Source organism: Pyrus communis, chromosome 12 (assembly GCF_963583255.1).
Source record: "Pyrus communis chromosome 12, drPyrComm1.1, whole genome shotgun sequence".
In the NCBI taxonomy this organism is placed as follows: domain Eukaryota; kingdom Viridiplantae; phylum Streptophyta; class Magnoliopsida; order Rosales; family Rosaceae; genus Pyrus; species Pyrus communis.
The window spans coordinates 22,804,297-22,824,806 of NC_084814.1; the positions used below are offsets into that span (position 1 = coordinate 22,804,297).

A 20,510-nucleotide genomic window follows, 5' to 3' on the forward strand; every position below is an offset into this window, starting at 1 on the left:
AAAGTCAAAGAAAATGAAAGAAAAAACAAAAAAAAAAAAGGATGCAAATGCAAAATTGTCCTTTTATTGTGTTGATTTATTTGGGAAGGGATTGATCCTCATCAATTTATTCTACTCGACGGTTGTAAATTAGGAGGAGTATGTGAATAATAAAAATCAGTTTTGAATGGCATTTTAGCCAAATGATTTTTTAGATTCACATAACTCCTCATTTTGATCTTGAAATTTGAAATCAATAGAAGTGAGTTTGTCCACCATAAATTATTTTGGTCATTCCATAAAAAATCTGTATTTATAAGTACTAAAATGATAAAAATATTCTCAATTTAATAAATGATTGACAAAAATCGAGTGTATTCATGTCTTTTTTTTTCTTCTTATTTTAACAGAAAGTTTTCCCAAAATGTCCAAAATAATTACCGATGAACTAATTCTATCGATTTTAATTTCAAAGATCAAAATAAAAAATTATCTTAACCTTAACAATCACTTTAGCTAAAAAACCGTTTTGGATGGCTCCACCCAAAACAAATAAAACAAATAGACATAAAATTTGGTTGATCCAGCGGTTATGATGGTGCGGCTGTAAAGCGGAAAGCTGAGGTAGAAGCTGGGGATTAAACCTGATGGCTGTGTCGACGTGGACGGAGACATGCCTCTTATACGGCAGGTCTGACAACAGACGGTCAAGTCAAAGGCTCAAAAATATAAATTTGTTTTTAATTGGAAAATTATCAAAATCTCCCGTGTTGCTCAAGCAAACAATCTTTGGTCAAATGAGTAATTTCAGCTAATTGCTCTAAATTAATTCCCCTAATTATTCCGTTAATTGTTCCGTTAGTTGTAAACGGACCTCCACATGTATTTTGCGTTACCGATTCTAGAAATCGGATCTGGGCCGTTATCCTGGGCCTTGGTCTTCAGGCTTCACATTAGTTTGGGCCATTATATGTTTTCAGACCAGGCCCACATTATTTTGACAAAACTCTCTTATTTTTGTGGGTCAATTTGAGAGTTTTATTCTTCTAAATCTCATAATCCAAGAAAATTGTCGTTATTCATTATTCAATCTTAATCTAACAATGAAGTAGAAATTATAATGATAAAAGTAAATGGCCACCTACTATTGGATTAAGATTGAATAAAAAAAAAAAGTAAATGACCACCTATTGTTGGATTAAGATTGAACTCTTCATTTTGGACCTATGCAAGAGTTAGGTTGGTCTATGTTTATTTGATAATTAGCAAAAACAGCCCTTTAAAACTAAAGTATGGAGTGAAAGTGAACGATCTTTACCTTTGCAAATTACCAAAAAAAACTAGGAAGCGTTGCATCATTGACTCTTCCGTCAATCTAACCGTCAGATAACCTCTTTTCATTTGACGTAACACTTCAATTGCTCATTTTTTGCTTACATGGGTGCTACTTCTTGATACATGAACTACTCATCATTGTGGATATAGAGAGAAGGGAAGAAAAATGATATGTGTACCCTTAACATCACAAACTCTATAGAATCATGTTTCGTCACATGCATGACTAGTCATATGATGATTGAGTCTGAAAATGATGGACTCAATTATGTACACAATTGAACCGGTTACACCTAAAACTTTCTTTGTGTGCGTACCGGCATACGCTGGGTTGTTCTTGTCCATGGAGAATCCTCGAAGCTTTGCCTTCACAACGTGAGTTGTGAGATTAGCAGTTTAAAAAGGAAATTAGCAGCTAGCTAGCTCCTTAATTTTTATGTGATGGGGAGGAGACGGAAGGGCAAGATGGTAGCTAATTAATTAGGTAATGAACAATGATGGAAAAGCTTTCTTTCACTCATGCACGTAAATAACTTTAAACCCTAGCACGTGGGAATGTTGCATGAGATATTTTGAATTAAACTTTGAGAAATGATATAGAGTATTTGAAAAGGTGAAGATCGGAACAGACTTAGAAATAGACTTTAAGAAAAGATATTAAGTATTTGAAGCTAATGAAATATATAACGCAAAACCTAGCACAGTAGCGTTATAGAATTCTTTAAACCTATTCCACTTAGTATAATAAAGTTTAATTGTTGTGAACTGTGAATTAATAGTACGTAGTAGGCCAGTTCTACAATTCTGATTGAAAAAAGAGAATGAAAGGCCATGTTTGGGAGTATGATTATGTTTGGTGATATGTTCAAGAAAAGCATGTGTTCCTTCCCAGGTCATCACTCTCCACGCCTACAGCATCAAAAGTAAAGATTTCAAAAGTGCTTTTGGCTACTGCTAGCTGTAGTAGCTCTTTCTTATAGGTATCCCTTTATATTAATTAAGATTATTTAATCGTTTAGTAATACATTATGGTTTTAAAATAGTTAAAGATATTTTTTGTAAAAATATTTTTGAAACCTTCCTCATAGAAATATAATGAAAGTGAATATGTGTTTCTTACAATAAACACTTCGAGTATTTTTGAAATCCAATAACATTTTATCTAAAAGTGTTTTCAATCATTTTAAAAACGATTTTCAAACGAATGATAGCTTAACGAAAGATTATGAACATATTATATGTGTTTTGTATTTTGCTTGTCGTAAAAGAGAAAAGGCATTTTTTGTGCAACATCGTGCATTATTAACTAATGGTAATCAAATAGTTGCAGTCAAAATGCTTGATTGGTAATTAGAGCGCCAAATAGGTCGAAGGAACCTTGCTTTTATTTTCCTTTCCCCATACGTATAATCTAAAGTGTATGAAGATTAATGTTAGCGATGCCACATTATTGTGTAACATTGACGTGTAATGTGGCAACCTAATGATGTATAAAGTTAACATATAAATAAGATAAACTCGTCATTTAATACTATAATTCAGTGATCTTTATTTTCATTTGTAAGTGCCAAATGCGAGTTTGAACCAAATTATTGCTAGTCCATTGTGAGACTAAACTGACCCCTCTCCATAAACTTGTTAATTGATATGATATATACACAATAATTGTTATACAATAAAATATACTAATTTAGTATAAAAATATGGCCATCAGAGCATTTTTGTGTTAAAATTGACCATTCTTTTGATGAAAATACAATTTGGGTGGTGTTTTTATTTTATTTAATGACAATGTTTGATAGGTAATCTAGCAATTTAATGCACTATATTTTTTGAGTATGAGTCTCTCTCTTTTAAATTCTTATTTTCTTTCATCTTCTCCTATTTGATTGGTCACGACTAATTCACGTCAACATCTTATATTGACTTATTTATAGACAGAGAGAGACAGGGGAAAGTGAGAGAGGATAGGAGTGAAGGGGAGGAGATTTGGAGGGGAGAGAATTCTAAAGCTCTTCACCAGCCTCCTCATGATCTCCTTTGCTTCAAACTTGTCCGATCAGGTTCGTAATAGTCTCCTTTATGCCAACTTCTGCATGATATTATTCACGCATAAGATAAACGAAACCTTAAGAGCGTAAGAATTATAACTTATTGCATATAGGCAATCGTATTAGACAAGTTTTATCCGTAAACGAAAGACACATATAGTCTTCGTTAATTTGTGCATGAATGAGAAAGCACATTGTGTCGTGGAAAATACTTAGCCTTGTAAATCAATTTGCACATGTCACGTATAAAATGGACCACATGTTAAAGATACCACAAGGGAAACTTAGCTAAGATGTATTTAATCAGCAACAACATATGCAGAAGTGGAACACTTGACTACAAGACCTGAAAAGCACTAGTCAAATTCAACACACTATTTTCTTAAAGACTAAAATTAAGATGATATTTCGACCCAACAATCCCACCCCAACTAATATTTGGTTAATTATTCAACTATACTTATTTCTAGGTAATTTAACTGGACAAGGATTGTCTGCCCTTTCACTTCTGGTGTCCTTATGTACCCTCCTGTTTTGTGTGGTAACCACACAAATAGTAACCTGAAGTAAAACTTGAAAAGCACTTTTCTTTACTTGGGTTTTTACTAGAACAAAAGTGATTCTGATGGGCTTTCTACTTGGACTACTTTCCCATTGCTAATTACTTTATGGAGAAACGTTCTCCTATACAAGAGCTTCCAGAAAATTATGATCAACAGCGGTTCAATTTTAATCTAACGATAAGTGATTTTTTCTACTATTAAACTAATATCGAACAAAAGGTGGTTACGATTTTCTTGAACCATGATGTCTAGAAGAAGGGAACTTTTACTTTTGGGGAAAGGAAGAGCTTGTTTGGGAAGGAGGAGAAAAAAAATCTAATAAATAGATGATATGGATGCCATCATTTTGTTGACTTCGATGGTGGAATCTTAAGTTTTCCATTTGTGTGGGCTTTCAATGACTTCTCCATGTTGACCAAGTCACCACCTTATTATTTCCACACCTGTCTTCCTTCCCCTCATGATTCCATGTATATTTCTTCTACAAGTTCATATCCATAGCTTTATTTCAATTTATCTCATAAATCAACCCTTAGTTTTGTACTTTAGATCCATTTTTTACATCGAAGGAAATAGAACTTTTAGTTTGTCATAGCTCGAATCCTAATGCCATATCTCATTTTAACTTTCGAAATACCTTGTTACATAGTAGTACTTAATACTATATGTATTTGACTTCTACGAGTTCAATATTAATTTATTATGACAGATCAAAAACTTTCTCGACACTCAAATGGTTGGTATTTATTTAAACTTTTGTTTCCACTAGAATAAACACTCATTCATACTAGGGCATCCATTGTTGGATATGGAAAATTTTAATGACTTTTTGGCTTAAGCCGCATTGTTTTCAACCTTTAAATAGATGGTCAGAAAGAAATACGTTTCTCTTTTGCGTGAAAATCTAAAATACAGTCACCAACGGACATAGAATTTCAAAAGTAAGCCCCTATAGGTTCTAGACAATCATGAACTTATATCAACAGAGGAAGAATGCCGGCATTATTTTAGTCCCATGTTCTATAGCTTCAAACGACGACGACAACGGATGTGTGTCAAAAATATTGTTTAGTATATAAAATGTTATGATACAAGTGATTAATTTTTTTCTTTTTTTTTCTTCAAATGTTCAACCACTCGTATGATGACTCTTAATATATCAGTCCGTGTTTTTGGTATATTGAAAAATTTATTTAAACAGTGGAATTGTTTATTTATATTTTTGGGAAAAAAAATATTTTAGTGCTCTGTACCTGCCCTAGCGCGCCAATTATAACGGACAAAAAAGATAAACGTAATTAAAGTCCTAATAATTTTATTTTAATTAATTTGGGTTGAAGACAAAATACAGTGGACTGCTGACCAAGTCAAACATTCATGGTCCTCGCGCGGATTCTAACTTGCCAACCAGTGAACCCAATTCAACAACTAGTGTCCGTTGGATTTGAAGCCTCCACACATCAACGGACGAGATTATTTGGTGAATTATTATAATCACAATTACCTTCCTTATCTTAAGCAATTGTTAATCTCAAGTATTAGTTGGTATTTTAGTTAAGAGCCAGTCATGTGAAGTTGTTGGTAGCCAAAAGATAACGCCTAAATATGAACTTCTAATCAACTCAGTTTAATTAGTTAATTAGAAGGTCGAGTTTGATGTATTTTCTAATCTCACTATAGAAGACCCAATTATTTGTCTCAATCATAGTTTCGATCAAAGATTCATAACATATATTCATTGAAATAATTTTAAAAACAAGATGCGAGCTCGATTTGATTTCTAATTTCACTATCGGAGAGCTTTGTAGGTTTGCAATAGGCGAATTGTTTTAAACGTAGTTTTCAATATAAACGCGTAAAGTTTGATGTCGATATATGTTAGTATTATAGTTGTAGTTGCATAAAGATTTTATATTTTGTTAGTTCTGTGTGATTCTTTCAACATAACTCAACTTTACGATTAGATTTGTCATTATTTGAGACGCCTCCAATTTTTGTGTAATTAATATCCTATCCATTCTTCCGAAAACAAGTCTCCAATTTCCGGGAAATTAATCTCCAATTTCCAGGAAATCCAAAGAAAAACCTTTAAATTTTATTTTTTCAAAAAGCCTCAGTTTTTCAGTTTTATTTTCTCCCTCCTCTGATTATCCCGCGTTCTCTCTCTCCTCTCTCTCTCTCTCTCTCTCTCTCTCTCACACCCACCTGTCACGTGCTCCCCGCGGCACCACCCCGACTCACCACCGCCTCCCCTCACGGCACCATTTCGGTATAAGGCCAAAAGGAGCAACCTTGTTCCTCTTTCTTTGTCCCCTTCGCTTTCTTCTCTGTAAAGCTCGCGCCTTTCTGCTGGAAGAAGTAGACGACTAAATTTTGAGGTATCCGAAACCCAGCGTTTTGGTGCGCGACCATGGGGAACTGCAACGTCTGCGTGAGAGCTGACGTCGTCGGCAGCGACGACAAGAGTTCCAGCGGCGGTAAAAATAAGAAGAAGGCCCGGGAGCGGCTGTCCAACCCGTTTTCCGACGACCCGGCCGAATCCCCGGCTCCGATCCGAGTTCTCAAGGACGTGATTCCACTTGGCCACCGGACCCGGATCAGCGACAAGTACGTGCTGGGTCGGGAACTGGGTCGGGGCGAGTTCGGCATCACGTATCTTTGCACGGACCGCGAGACAAAGCAGGCACTCGCCTGCAAGTCCATATCGAAACGCAAGCTTCGAACGGCGGTATGCACGACGGAACACAGAGCTGAAGTCGGAGAAATCCGAAACTTGTCTTGATTTTGGTGGTTTTTTTTGTAACTTGGGTTGTTTTTGTTTGGTTCAGGTAGATATAGAGGATGTGCGGCGGGAGGTGGCGATAATGTCGACGCTGCCGGAGCACCCGAACATAGTGAAGCTGAAAGCGACTTACGAGGACAACGAGAACGTTCATTTGGTCATGGAGCTCTGCGAGGGCGGCGAGCTTTTCGATAGGATTGTGGCCAGAGGGCATTACAGTGAGCGGGCGGCGGCGAACGTCGCCAGGACGGTGGCGGAGGTGGTGAGGATGTGCCATGCTAATGGGGTTATGCACAGGGACTTGAAGCCCGAAAACTTTCTGTTCTCGAACAAGAAGGAGCACTCGCCTCTTAAAGCCATCGACTTTGGGCTCTCTGTGTTCTTCAAGCCTGGTACTTTTCTGGGATTTTGTTGAATTGTTGATGGATTTTCGGGTTTCTGAGCTTTTACGGATTTGTTGATTTTATGTGGGTTTTGATTGAATTTTGTGGATTTTGATTTTGGTTTTGTTTGTGTGGGGGTTTAGGGGAGAAGTTTATGGAGATTGTGGGCAGTCCGTACTACATGGCACCGGAGGTTTTGAAACGAAATTATGGACCGGAGGTTGATATATGGAGCGCTGGAGTGATACTTTACATTTTGTTATGTGGGGTTCCTCCATTTTGGGCTGGTATTCTAGTGAATTCAGCTCTCGAAATATGTTTAAAACCGGTTGATTTTTCGTTATCTGGGCGCTTCTGATTTTGGTTTGGGATTGTAACATTGGTTTTCCTTGTTGAAAATTTTGCAACAGAGTCTGAACAGGGTGTGGCTCTTGCAATCTTGAGGGGGGTGATTGATTTCAAGAGGGAACCTTGGCCTCAGATTTCGGACGGTGCTAAAAGCCTTGTTCGGCAGATGCTGGAGCCGGATCCCAGAAAACGCTTGACCGCACAAGAGGTGCTTGGTAAGTCTCGTCTCTGAATCTTTACCTGATGCAATTTCAAGAGAGTTGCATAGTTGTTCACGCTTCAACATTTAGATAGCAATATCACTGCGTTAATCGGTGTGATGGATGATTATTCACCTCATCTTTTTACCAAATACATTACGAATTAATAAGGGTTTTTGTTCTATAAATTGGGTGTTACAAGAACGGGCATTATAATCGTTTTCACAAATCCTTAGTAACCATCAAACAATTCACACCTCCTACGCAATAAATATATGTCGAAGTAAAACAAGAGAAGTCATTGATGAAAACAATGTATTAACAAGATCATGTATGGTAGCAATTCTGGTTCAAAATATCATAATGCAACTGGTGAAGGGCGTATTTTTTTTTCCATAATATCATTTTAACGGTGAGTAGGGCGGAAATTAAGGATAAGACAGGGAACCAGCTGATTTATTTATTAGTGCAAGCTACTGGAACTAGAGTTGCTGATTGGAAGCTTTCCTTAATCTCCAGTTATTAGTTTTATATCCAATCACTAGCATTTATCTATGTTTTTTGAACCTTAATTTATTCTTTTAAGCCGAGGTTTCTGTTTTGTTGTTGGAGTTTTTTGTTTCATTTCCTCCTCTGGAGTTTGGCTGTACCGTAAAGTTTGTGACTTTATGACTATCACATGGATTTTAACTGATTTAGATTGGAAAATTGGCTTGGCTGGGGGGATATAAACACTTCGTTGATTTCTTCACTTGAAGGCTTTTTTCAGTGAGATGGGTCCAATAGTAGAGATTCAAATAAGCAGCTAGATTGACAGAAATATGTCCTTTGAAGCAAAAATCAATTTAACCTAATTTACCCTTGCTACCTTGCCATTGTATTTCCCATTCGATTTAGAGTTTCAGTCAAGGTTATATGAGAATGTTTTCGGTTTTGACCAAAAGGGCGGAACCCATTTTTTGTGCATATCAGTGTGCCATGAATTTGACTTAAACTAGAAAGAAACTGAAAATTTGTGTGTTTTTTGGCACATCTATGCTGCTAAAAGATTGACTAGCTCTGCAACATAACTTGCATTTTGTTAAATGAGTGAACTGAATTTTGCTTTGTGTTTTGTGATTACAGAACATCCATGGCTACAAAATGCGAAGAAAGCTCCAAACGTTCCATTAGGAGATATAGTGAGGCCGAGACTCAAGCAGTTCTCAGTAATGAATAGATTCAAAAAGAAGGCCCTAAGGGTAAGCATCAGTAACCATTACTTTATGTTATGTCAGCTGAAATATTGGTTACTATTTCAACGATGTGTGATTCACACAGTATTTAACATTTGGGACTTATTTTTCTTCCAATCAAATACTGTAGGTGATTGCAGAACACTTATCTATTAAAGAAGTTGAAGTAATCAAAGACATGTTTACGTTGATGGACACTGACAAAAATGGCAAAATAACATATGAGGAGTTGAAGTTGGGGCTCCACAAAGTTGGTTCACAATTGGCTGAACCGGAGATTAGGATGTTGATGGAAGTGGTGAGTTCTACGGTTTTAAATCATTACCGGAGTTTTTGTGTTTCATTTTTCATTTAACAAACAAAACGATGTCTTCTGTGTTACTTTTTTTTCTATAGGCTGATGTTGACGGGAATGGCGTTCTGGACTACGGAGAGTTTGCAGCAGTAACAATTCACTTGCAGAAGCTGGAGAACGATGAGCATCTCCACAGAGCATTCGTGTTCTTTGATAAAGATGGAAGTGGATATATTGAATTAGGTGAGCTAAGGGAAGGTTTGCGAGATGAATCAGGTGAAACTGATATTGAGGTGCTGAATGACATCATGCGTGAGGTCGACACTGACAAGGTTTGACTTTCGAGCCTTGTTTCTTTGTTGATATTTATGCTGGACTTGCTCCTTACATCCTGCGTTTCCAGTATTTTTGTACGATTGCCCCATTTGTTATAATTTATTGTTCGTTTTTGCAAACCATCAGGATGGACGCATCAGTTATGAGGAGTTTGTTGCGATGATGAAAACGGGAACTGATTGGAGAAAGGCATCTCGACAGTATTCGAGGGAGCGATTCAAGAGTTTAAGCCTCAACCTAATGAAGGATGGTTCATTGCAGCTTCACGACGGGCTAACTGGTCAAGCCATTGCCGTATAACTCCTATTCTTATTTAGATTGTGCATGCTTGCCGCGGGATACTTCTCTTTTACTGTCGACACACCTGAAAATCGCAGCAGATGGGGTTTTGTAAACTGAGATTTGAGGGCAGATACCGAATCAATCAATCCTCTCGGACTCCATTGGCTTGACTTATCGGTAGCTTGTTAGCTTGTGGCTTCAAGGACTGCTTGTTTGTCGGGATCATCGAGGCTCGTGTATACATACGTAGTACGTAGTTCTCCGATCGTGTTGTACCCGTCAACTACACTTGTATATTTGTCATACCTACATCATTTTGTGTTTGATGGTTTGCTTACCAATTTGGATGGCAAGCGAATTGTTTCTTCATTGACCTTATGAGCTTTGAGGGTGTTCTCATTTTGTATTTGTTAAAAGTGATCCTGATTTGCTGTGTCATCTCCGCGAAAATGATTTGTACACTTCTCTTTTCTCTTTATGCACATCTTTGTTTAATTTTTGTGCGTTGATTCTTATTTACATTATTTAATCTAAGGGTTATAAATGTACACGCCAAACAACAGGTGTACGAAAGTCATATTCCGTTAATTAGTTAATCCATTGAATTTGGCTTTTGTAATGACCCTACCAGAGATTTCTTGGCATAACGAGAACACGGTTTTGTACATGAAGTGTTATAATATAAGTGAAATTTTTATTTTAAGTATCTAACCATTTGTATTATGACAATAAGTGTGTCAGGGTCATGTTTTCGACGCTGAAAAATTTCTATGACCTAGTTCTTGTTGTATTCGTATGTTTTTAATGCAAATGATGGTTGTAATGCAAATAAATTGTATTATGATATTTGGTGTGTTGGGCTGTGTTTCCGATACACTGTAGAATTTATTTGACCTACTTCTTGTCGTATTAATATGTTTTTAATGCAAGTGATGGCTGTTATGCAAATAAATTGTCGGAATATTGATTATAAAAAGATAATTATATCCCTTAAAATATTAATGTTGTGCACTTATTTCACCTCTAAATTATAGTCACTACCCAAATCACAAAGATCTTCACCAGAAACCGCTTGATAATATTCTGGAAACTCTGTTTGGGCCCCACTAGTGTAAGGGCTCCACTCAGCTCAGCTCAAAACCTTTTTTTTTTTATGGATTTATTAATTATGTTTTTTTATTTATTCATAGAGAATTATGTTTGAAAAGTAAAAACCATTGTATTGTTTTTTTTTTTTTTTCATACTTACTATGTTTAAAATAGGATAGCATAATCTACGTATTTATTTATATTTTTCACATGGTTCTTTTAATTCTCTACCGTCGAATTGAATGAATAACATTATTTTTAAAATGTGTGGTTTATTTTGCACATTAACCAAGAGCTAGTTCAATACTATCACATGGTTCTTGTTCACTAAGTATTTTAATTCTTGCATATTTTTGTCTCGTGGATGACTATAACTATGTGCTGAGACCAAAAAAGATAACCAAGATAATTTCAAAAATAAAACAACCGGTGGCGAACTACATTTATCCATCCATTTCAGACCTAGATGAGGCTAGTGGGAGCTGCACACTACATGTGACCACAATCAAACAAATTCACAGTTTATAAAGGGTTGAATCGAAGACCTTCAGTTATTTATTTTAAAAAACTGCTAGCCGCATTTTTGGACAACTTGTCGTGGTTCAAAGATATATTACAATATCATATCATTGTCAACCACAAATTGAGCTACACACATTACAATATCATCTCTAATCATTTCAAATTCATCTTAAAATATTTATTTCGGAAGTAGGTACAATTTTTTTTTTTTTACAAAAAGCTTATTAACACAATTATTTCAATTAATTAATCATTATTAAACCATTTCCTCTTAATTAATTGGGACCCACCTTATGCTCTCCATGATATCGTCCCCGGCGGGTACTCTTCCCAAATCTTAACGGAAAATAACGAAATCCAGAAAACGCACCACAGAAAGTTCGAAAATTCGAAAACCCGAATCCGAATAGCAGCGGCGGCAATGGGGGTGGACTACTACAACATACTGAAAGTTAATCGGAACGCGAGCGAGGACGACCTGAAGAAGGCCTACAAGCGGCTCGCCATGATTTGGCACCCGGACAAGAACCCCGCCGGGAAGCGGCCGGAGTCGGAGGCCAAGTTCAAGCAAATCTCCGAGGCCTACGACGTCCTCAGCGACCCCTCCAAGCGCCAGATCTATGACCTGTACGGCGAGGAGGCTCTGAAATCGGGGCAACTTCCGCCTCCCTCTTTTTCCTCCTCCGCCCGCTCCTCCGCCGCTTCGGGCCACCACTACTACGCCAATCACAACCACCAGCGCCACGCACACCCGAATACGTCGTCGTTCACGTTCAGTCCCAGGGACGCCGACGACATTTACGCCGAGATTTTTGGGTCCGAAGGCGACGGAGGCGGGGTTGGGGGCGGAGGGAGGTATAGAGATGGGTTCTTTAGGACGTCCAATGGTGGTGGGCCAGAGTTTGCGGGACCCAGTAGGGCTGCGCCTGCGAGGAAGGCCAATGCGGTTGAGAATTTGTTGCCCTGCAGCTTGGAGGAGCTCTATAAGGGTGTCAAGAAGAAGATGAAGATTTCCAGAAACATCTACGATGCCGTTGGTGCTGGGTAATTTTACTCTACTGCACTATCAATCTTTCATTTCCAAATTCTTTATTTTCTTTAATTTCAAGCAAAAGCCCCAATCTTTATCTTGTTCTTGTTGTTTACTTATATTTGCAATGCCAATTGGTATTTGGTTAGTCTTTCTTTCTTTAGAAATGTTAGTGTTGTTAGTCAAGCCTTAATCTTTCCCTTTGATAGGTTACCCGATTGCGAAATGTTTTGAATAATGTACGACATTTGTATTAATCTTTCATAAGTTGAGTGGAAAACTAGCAGTAATAAAGTGTAAACAAGTGTATTGTGTGGTTTTCACATTTGGATTTGTATGCCGCATATATAGTCACGTAAAGGCATTCGTTAAATCAAATTTAGCATGAACAACTTGGAAACTTGTTGGTTTAGTATATTGAGTTGGTTTTGTGGTGGGAAATTAGTAAATGGAACACCTTCCAGATATGTTTGTGATTGGTGGGTGATTGGCAGAAAAGTCTGCAATTCTAATTCCTAGATGATAAGGTAGGGTTCTCAGGGGCAGGTTTGATTTGGATTATAATTTTTTTGTGTGTTCTAATTAGAATTGGTCCTGCTAGTCTAGACTCTAGGTATGAGTTGTGGCACCTTAGAATACAAGGTTTAGGAATGCTTTTTACAGTTGGACATTGAAAGATAATCATAGTGCTAATGAAGGCAATAAGTTGTTGTTTAATCTCATAACTCATAAGTTCGGTGTATGCTTTATGATAAGCAGTAGGGTAATAATCATGGGCAGCCTCGCTGCTCCTTGAATCCCACTTCCCATGAATTGACCCCAAGACTATCTCAAGGGGTGAGAGTTATCATTCATTACCATGACGTGTGTATTTGCGTTCTGCGTTGGCTAGTTTGTGGGTTGGTTGTATAAAATAAGCCTTGTGTTCAGTGTTTACGTCTATAGCCGCATTCTTTATCTCTTATCTTTCCTACTTTTCTATCTTACTGAGTATTTGATCTGCAAGATCAAGAGCTACCTGGGCTTGCTTATGTAATTAGATGTTTGGAGCATCTTGCAATTGTGACTACAAATTACTATATCAGTCATATCTGCAATTATCTAGTTAAGCCTTGATGTTGCCGTTCGAGGAAAGGTCGATGTGTTATTAATGTTATATTAGCAATCTTGTACTAAAAGAGAAAACTACTAAACCCCTGTAATGCGATTAGAGAAGTAAAGCTGGTGATGGCAGAATCTTTTTTTTTTTTTTTTTTTTTTTTAACAAGTATTCGGCTTTTGTTAACTTTGTCCTGATGCATGAGTAATTCTCTTGCAGTAAGGTTTGGACTGTGGAGGAGATTTTGACCATTGAGATCAAACCAGGTTGGAAGAAGGGCACAAAGATCACCTTCCCTGAGAAGGGTAACCAAGAGCAAGGTGTGATTCCGGCGGATCTAATTTTTATTGTAGACGAGAAACCACACGCACTTTACAAGAGGGACAGTAATGACCTGGTGGTCAACCAGGAGATAACACTGCTGGAGGCACTCACCGGCAAGACTCTTGACCTTACCACCCTAGATGGACGGAATCTCATGATCCCGTCGACTGATATCATCAAACCCGGAGCTGAAATGGTGGTACCAAATGAGGGAATGCCGATCTCAAAAGAACCTGGAAAAAAGGGAAATTTGAGAATCAAGTTTGATGTCAAGTATCCTTCAAGGCTTACCACAGAACAGAAATTTGATCTGAAAAGAGTTCTGGGCGGAGTTTCTTTATGACTGCTAACGATGGATCTCACTGTTGACAATAATGTAAATACAATACGTTACGTGTATGCTATTTGAAGATTGTGAATACTAGAAGCTTTCTGGGGTGAGAAGGGAAGAGCTACGGACACGGTTTTAGCAAGGGCTCCTGCAACCTGCATTTGGAATTTGGATGCGTCGTGTGGCACGAGGGAGTTGATTAATGTCATTTTTTGGTTCATTTCATTATTTTTTTTCATTTGATTTGCATTCTATATACCTAGAAAATATGCTTGGATTTTGATTAGAAAGTAAAGTGAGTTGCTCACTTCTTGAAATCGAATGGTTAAATTTGACGTTTTGGGTGATTCAATTTGGGGGATTTTTAGCATTTTTGGCCATTATTTTGAGTTGTACCCAGGTTAGCTTTCCTTTATAAACAATCTTGTGTGTTTTTTTTGTTCTCTGAATGTTTTGATATAGGCGCTTCATTTTTTTAATTTTTTTAGACTAAATATTTCCTTTTAAAATTTGATTAAACATTTTTTTAGGTGATTAATTTTTTTTAATTTCATTTTATTAGAAGTTTAAAATTTTCACATTACTTCTTTATTGTCTTTTTTATTTCCTATTAATCCTGTACAGATGAATTTATTATGCATCTCTTATTTCCAAGAGATTTTTCAATGTGACATGAACACAGGGTGGTACACTTCGTGTCATTATACAAATGGTGAGATATATGTGTTAAAAAGTTAATAACTTAAATATTAAAAATTTCCATCACTTATATAAAAACACGCGATGTACCACTGTGTTCTGGTCACAAAGAAAAATTTCTCCTTATTTATAGTGATTTCATATATATTTTTTATTGCTTATTGTAATACCTATTTTAATGAATATAATGTTCAAACTTCATTTGGCTTATTGGTGCATTTAGATTTTTCGTACATTTGGCTTTTAGGTGCATTGGATTTTTTTGTGAACTGCTAATTTAGTCCCTGAATTATCATTGAGTGAAATTTAGGTTTCAAAACTACTTTTTCTATAAATAAGTTTTTAAGTTCATTAAAAACTGCTAATTTCATCCATATATATTCAAAGCTATTGTATCAATTTTGATTGGATTCAACATGAATTGTGAGCGAGTCTTTAAAAGCACAAATTGCTAATTGACCCAATAACTTTATGAAAGCAAACAGTCTTCAAGGAGACATTCTAAATTAATCTCGAGGCTCCTCAATCCAACAATAATCAAAATCAAATTTTAAGGCCAACTTGGCTAACCCTATGCACTATTGCATAGGCGAATCCGCGGACATGGAACAAAACCCATCCATGGCACATCTAAGAGAACCGATACAAGTGATTAGGGACGAAATCGAAGAGAGAGGATCTTCGCTGGATCCTCTTTGTGAGGATCCCGAGAATCCTTTAATCATATCCGTTCATTATGCATCGTACAATCAGTTTTCGTCAAGTATTGTTTATATTTCATTTTAAATAAAAAATTTACAAGGATTTATATCCACACAATGTACAATGAATTGATATGATTTGAGGATTCCCGAGATCCTCACAAAGAGGATCCGGCGAGGATCCCCACTCGAAATCGAAACCTTAAATGGAATGAAAAAATGAAAATTGCAAACAAAAGAATCCAATATTGTTCGTTAAATTGTTACTAGGCCCGCTTTCAAAAGTTGGACAGCCTTGAGTAGTCCAATTACAGTAGAAGGAAAAAAAGGCCTAAAAGCAATATTGGGCCTTACAAAAAAGTTGAGGAATAAAGAAATTGCAATAAAAGAACCCAATTTATATTGGATAGTGCTACTCATACACTCATTTTTACCTTCCACGCATTCTTGTTAATTTTTGTCCATTAGTCTTCTTCAATTCATTTGATCTGAAGGTCGGAAATTGTGAATGATGTGTGAGAAGTAAAAATAGGAATGTGGATAGCATCACCCTTTATATTTTGGTCGCACTTCCATCTTCTATTTCAAATATAAAAAAAAAGCTACTCTTACTACATTTATAATCTCTCTCTCTCTCTCTCTCTCTAATAGTGATTAGAACCACATGTATTGGTAAGACTTACCTCTACTAAAGAGGTGTACGAATTTTGTTGAAAATGAGTAATGCTATCGAATTTGTCAAAAATACAAACAAGAGAAAGCTTAAAGGCCCAACAGAGAGAAAGTAGGCATCTAAAGCAACCTAAAGCTAACTAGGACGTGAATGTAACCAAATTAGTTAGAGTAATGTGGTGAAGTTAAATGAGTTCGAGCTATATGCTTATTCTTTTACACTCAGATTTGATTCTTTGTTCCTTTAACTTAATTTAAATTGAATTAGAATATTTTTTGAATAAAAAATGCTAAGCCTTACGGTGAGATTTTCTTTTTCCATTTGATGAATTCATGCTCTTAAGACAACCTAAAATGTTAATATCAAAAGGAAAAAGTTATACATAAAAGGAATCGTGCAAGCCTAAGAGCAATTCCTCCATTAGGGCAATAATTGCTCAGGTGATTAGGCAATATGCAATTATTGCCTTAATAAATAGTAATTGCATAAGTGCATCTTCAACCTCTTTTTCTCCCCTCTTCCTCTTCCTCTTCCTCTCCCTCTCCCTCTCCCTCTCCCTATGTCTACGCATCCAATCTCTGGGAGCAACTCACCCAACACCCTTGTAAACCCATCTCCGCCCCCGTCGCCTCCCAAACACCGTCTCCTGCTACTGCACCCTCGCAAACTCACATGTAAATTTTTTAGCATGGCTGACGTTAGCATGACTTCACATCACTCGAGCGCTGTTGGGTGAAAATTACTTGACTGCTTCGTCTGGCAGGCTTGTGCCCACGTTTTTTCCGACTTCTTTCAATGGGCTGGAGTTTTTTTTTTTCAAAAAAGATTTTGGGCAAAAAATTGCCCAATTGCCCGAGAAAAAGGGGTGGGGTGGTAACTGCTCTAAAAGAACCATTTTGTAAGAAAGATAAGGCAGTCTTTGGTAAAAACACGAGGAAAAAAAAAAAGTAAAGTGTGTGTGAGAGATAAAATTAACAAATGTGTAATGTTCCACCTTCTGCTTATAAAAACACGAAATTCAAACAAAGATGCAGGAGGTCCAACTTTCGAATGTATAAAGAACAAAAGAAAGTGAAGGCTACATATATATAAATGAATACATCTTTCTCAAAAGATTTCTTTTGTAAAAAGAAATAATATGTTTACTTGAGACAGCCAAACCGTAGTTGGACTGCATTATTAAACTGGACATGTGGCGTTCTCTCTTAAGACTCATATCTCCACTGTTGCTTCTTTAGAGAGGCTGCAGATCACATTTCCCGTTTATTTTATACGAAACCCTAGTTGTTGTTCTTATGATTGATCGACACCCTTGCACAATAATGCTTCAATAAACTATAGGATCAAAGTTAATGTTTGGTATGAATACTCTCAACTTAAATACAAACATTTGGTCATAACGCACCAAAATTGCTCGACTCTTTACAGTTAAGGTATTATTCATCTTTATCTTTAAATGGCAATCTAAAAAGAAAGATTTCTAGAAATCCATCAAGTTGTAGTCGATCTTACACATAATGTAATTAAGTATTTCTTCTAACAAGATCAAACCATCAAACGCATGAAATCATGCAGTATCAGACACGAGATAGATCTTCCAAAGAACAAGGCTCTTTTCGAATAAGCTAATTCATTTGAGACCCTCTGAATCCATTATTTTTCTTACTCAAAGATCAGCCTGTGTTTTCACATAAAAAATTCTTTACAGATGAAAAGATGTCAAGGGAACTTCTTACTTCCCAAACGGATATCCCTAAATCTATGTATAAACGCTAAGAGAATCAAACAATCAAACGCATGATTACTTAACAATCATGTTACTATCAGACTAACAGTTAAACCGAACACATTGGCTAATTAACTACCGGAAACCGTTCTTCAACTTTTTTCGTTTTGTTTAGATTCTTTTGGCTTGTTTTGGCATGAGAGTGTATATAATCCCATATCAGTCGGTTTCTAGGGTCCGGTTAAGTACTAATTAAGTGCATAAACAACAAGTTGTTAATTGGAAACGTTAAAGTTAATTTGAAAAGGACAATCACAACCCTTGGAGAGGTTAGGTCATCTCAATATAATATATATATACACACACACACACTAGTTCAATTGCAGTAGAATAAAAATAAAAATAAAAAAAGCCTTAAAACAATGCTGGGCCGTTTACAAAAAAAAAAATAAAAAAAAAAAAAAAAAAAAAATTGAGGAATAAAGAAATTTGCAATAAAAGAAACCAAATTTATGGGATGTGCTTTTAAAATAATTGAAAGCGTTTTTAGAAAAAATATTTTTGGATTCCAAAAGCACTTTAAGTACTTTCTACGAGAAGCACCAATTATGTGCTTTTTCTAGGAAACACTTTAAGTGATTTTCCAGAAATATTTTCACCAAAAACGATTTCAATCATTTTAAAAGCACATCCAAACAAGCTCTTATATTTTCTTCTCACTTTCATCTTCTATTTCCAAAAATATTATCTTATTTTTTCTTTTGTTGAAGATGAGTAATGCTATCGAATTTGTCAATAGCTCAAATGAGTTAGAGTTAGGCATCTAAAACAAACTAAGCTAACTCGCTCAAATGAGTTAAAGTTGCGTGCTTATTCTTTTGAACTCAAGTTTGATTGGGACTTTTTGATATAAATGTCTGAGTTTTCAACTCTATAGACTAAACATTTGTTGGTTTTAGAGATTTAATTAAACATTTTTCCTACAAATTTGGAGTTTCATCTATCATAACTATCCTTTATTTGTACCAAAATTACAGATCTTACCATTGCCTAAATTCTTCACGTCAGGAAAAAAGTGGAGAGATATTGAAACAAATTTCCTACAATCTATCTCCTTTGATTTCCTCTAAAGATAATTATACAAAAAAAAATGATTATCTACAATTTATAAAGGAATAAAATACCTTGCCGTTTGTTTTTTTTTCTTTTTTCCCTTTCAATGAAGAAATAAAATACCATTTAAGATATTTGTAGTAATCCATATATAAATTTTTGTAGTAATTCATATAAGAAAATAACATTGAGAATAATACAAACGTACCAATAAAAATATGTATGAAAACAAACCTACTAAAATTGGAAATAAACGTACTAGTAAACAACGTTGAAGAACAAAAGTAAATGTACCAATCTACGATATGTATAATATTAATCATACCCATATGATACCAAATGGTACAATCCATAATGTCTACAAAAACAATCGTAACAAAATCATGAAAAAAAACCTATCAATCAACGAGAACAAAACTAAATGTACTGGAAACTAAAACTAAACGTATCGAAAGCTAAAACAAAACATACGAAAAGCTAAAACTAAATGTACCAATCAACGATATGTACACCTAAAAATTAAAAATAAACGTACTAATCAATACAAAGGCAATATATGATAACAAACAATAAACGTACCATTATCACTAATCAACAATATGTACAAATTCAAATGAACACAAAATAATTACCTAACAAAAAGTATGCTAAATAATAAACAAACAAAAAAAATCTAAGCGTCCATCATTTCAATTTTAGGATAAAAAAATGTTTTTAATGAAAACAAAAATTAAAAGAGATAATTGGATAAATATGTTGGGCGAAAAATATCACATCCCGGCTCGGGCCCCCACCACATTTCTGGCCCGCTCCACCAATGTAACACGATATTGTCCGCTTTGGGCCCCAACTACACCGTTTTGTTTCTGGGAACTCACACGATAACTTCCTAGTGGGTCACCCATCTTGGGATTGCTCTCGCGTGAACTCGCTTAACTTCGGAGTTCCGAAGAATTCCGAAGCTAGTGAGCTCCCAAAAATCACCAAAGTTTACAAGAAAGAAGATCTCAATGAGTAGAGTAAACTTTGGTAATTTTTGAAAATAGTTGGATTTTCCAGGGCAGGGTGTGTCAAAAAAACCAAAATTATATCCTAAAAAAAGAGTCCACAACTCCTAAAATACATGAATGAAAAAAATGGCCGGGTAAAAAAAAAAAAATCTCTCAACTAATTAAAAGGACAAATTTAGAAATCAACATGTAAAATTTTAATTTAAAAAATACAATTATTATTTTTAATTTAAAAAATAAAAAATACTGATGTGGCCTAATATACCAAAGCGCCTTGATCTAAATTCTAGAAGGCATGAATGTTTAATAAAAGAAATTTAAAATTTGAGCGTTTGAATCTAATTAACTCAATTTGATTATCCCTTCCTATAACTTAATTTAAGTTGAATTATAATATTGTGCGA

At 35.7% G+C, this 20,510-nt stretch overlaps 2 protein-coding genes across 2 annotated transcripts; both read left to right on the forward strand.

The window, feature by feature from the left end:
• Positions 1–5,860: 5,860 nt before the first annotated feature.
• LOC137710889 (calcium-dependent protein kinase 10-like) lies at positions 5,861–10,227 on the forward strand. Its single transcript, XM_068450045.1, has 8 exons — positions 5,861–6,656; positions 6,757–7,102; positions 7,237–7,380; positions 7,504–7,656; positions 8,767–8,882; positions 9,007–9,174; positions 9,273–9,503; positions 9,634–10,227. The coding sequence occupies exons 1-8, from the start codon at positions 6,339–6,341 to the stop codon at positions 9,805–9,807; spliced, it is 1,650 nt and encodes a 549-aa protein (XP_068306146.1). The 5' UTR covers positions 5,861–6,338; the 3' UTR covers positions 9,808–10,227.
• Positions 10,228–11,737: 1,510 nt separating this feature from the next.
• Positions 11,738–14,536, forward strand: LOC137711313 (uncharacterized). Its single transcript, XM_068450542.1, has 2 exons — positions 11,738–12,444; positions 13,749–14,536. Exons 1-2 carry the CDS (start codon positions 11,822–11,824, stop codon positions 14,194–14,196), a joined length of 1,071 nt encoding a protein of 356 aa, XP_068306643.1. The 5' UTR covers positions 11,738–11,821; the 3' UTR covers positions 14,197–14,536.
• Positions 14,537–20,510: the final 5,974 nt, after the last annotated feature.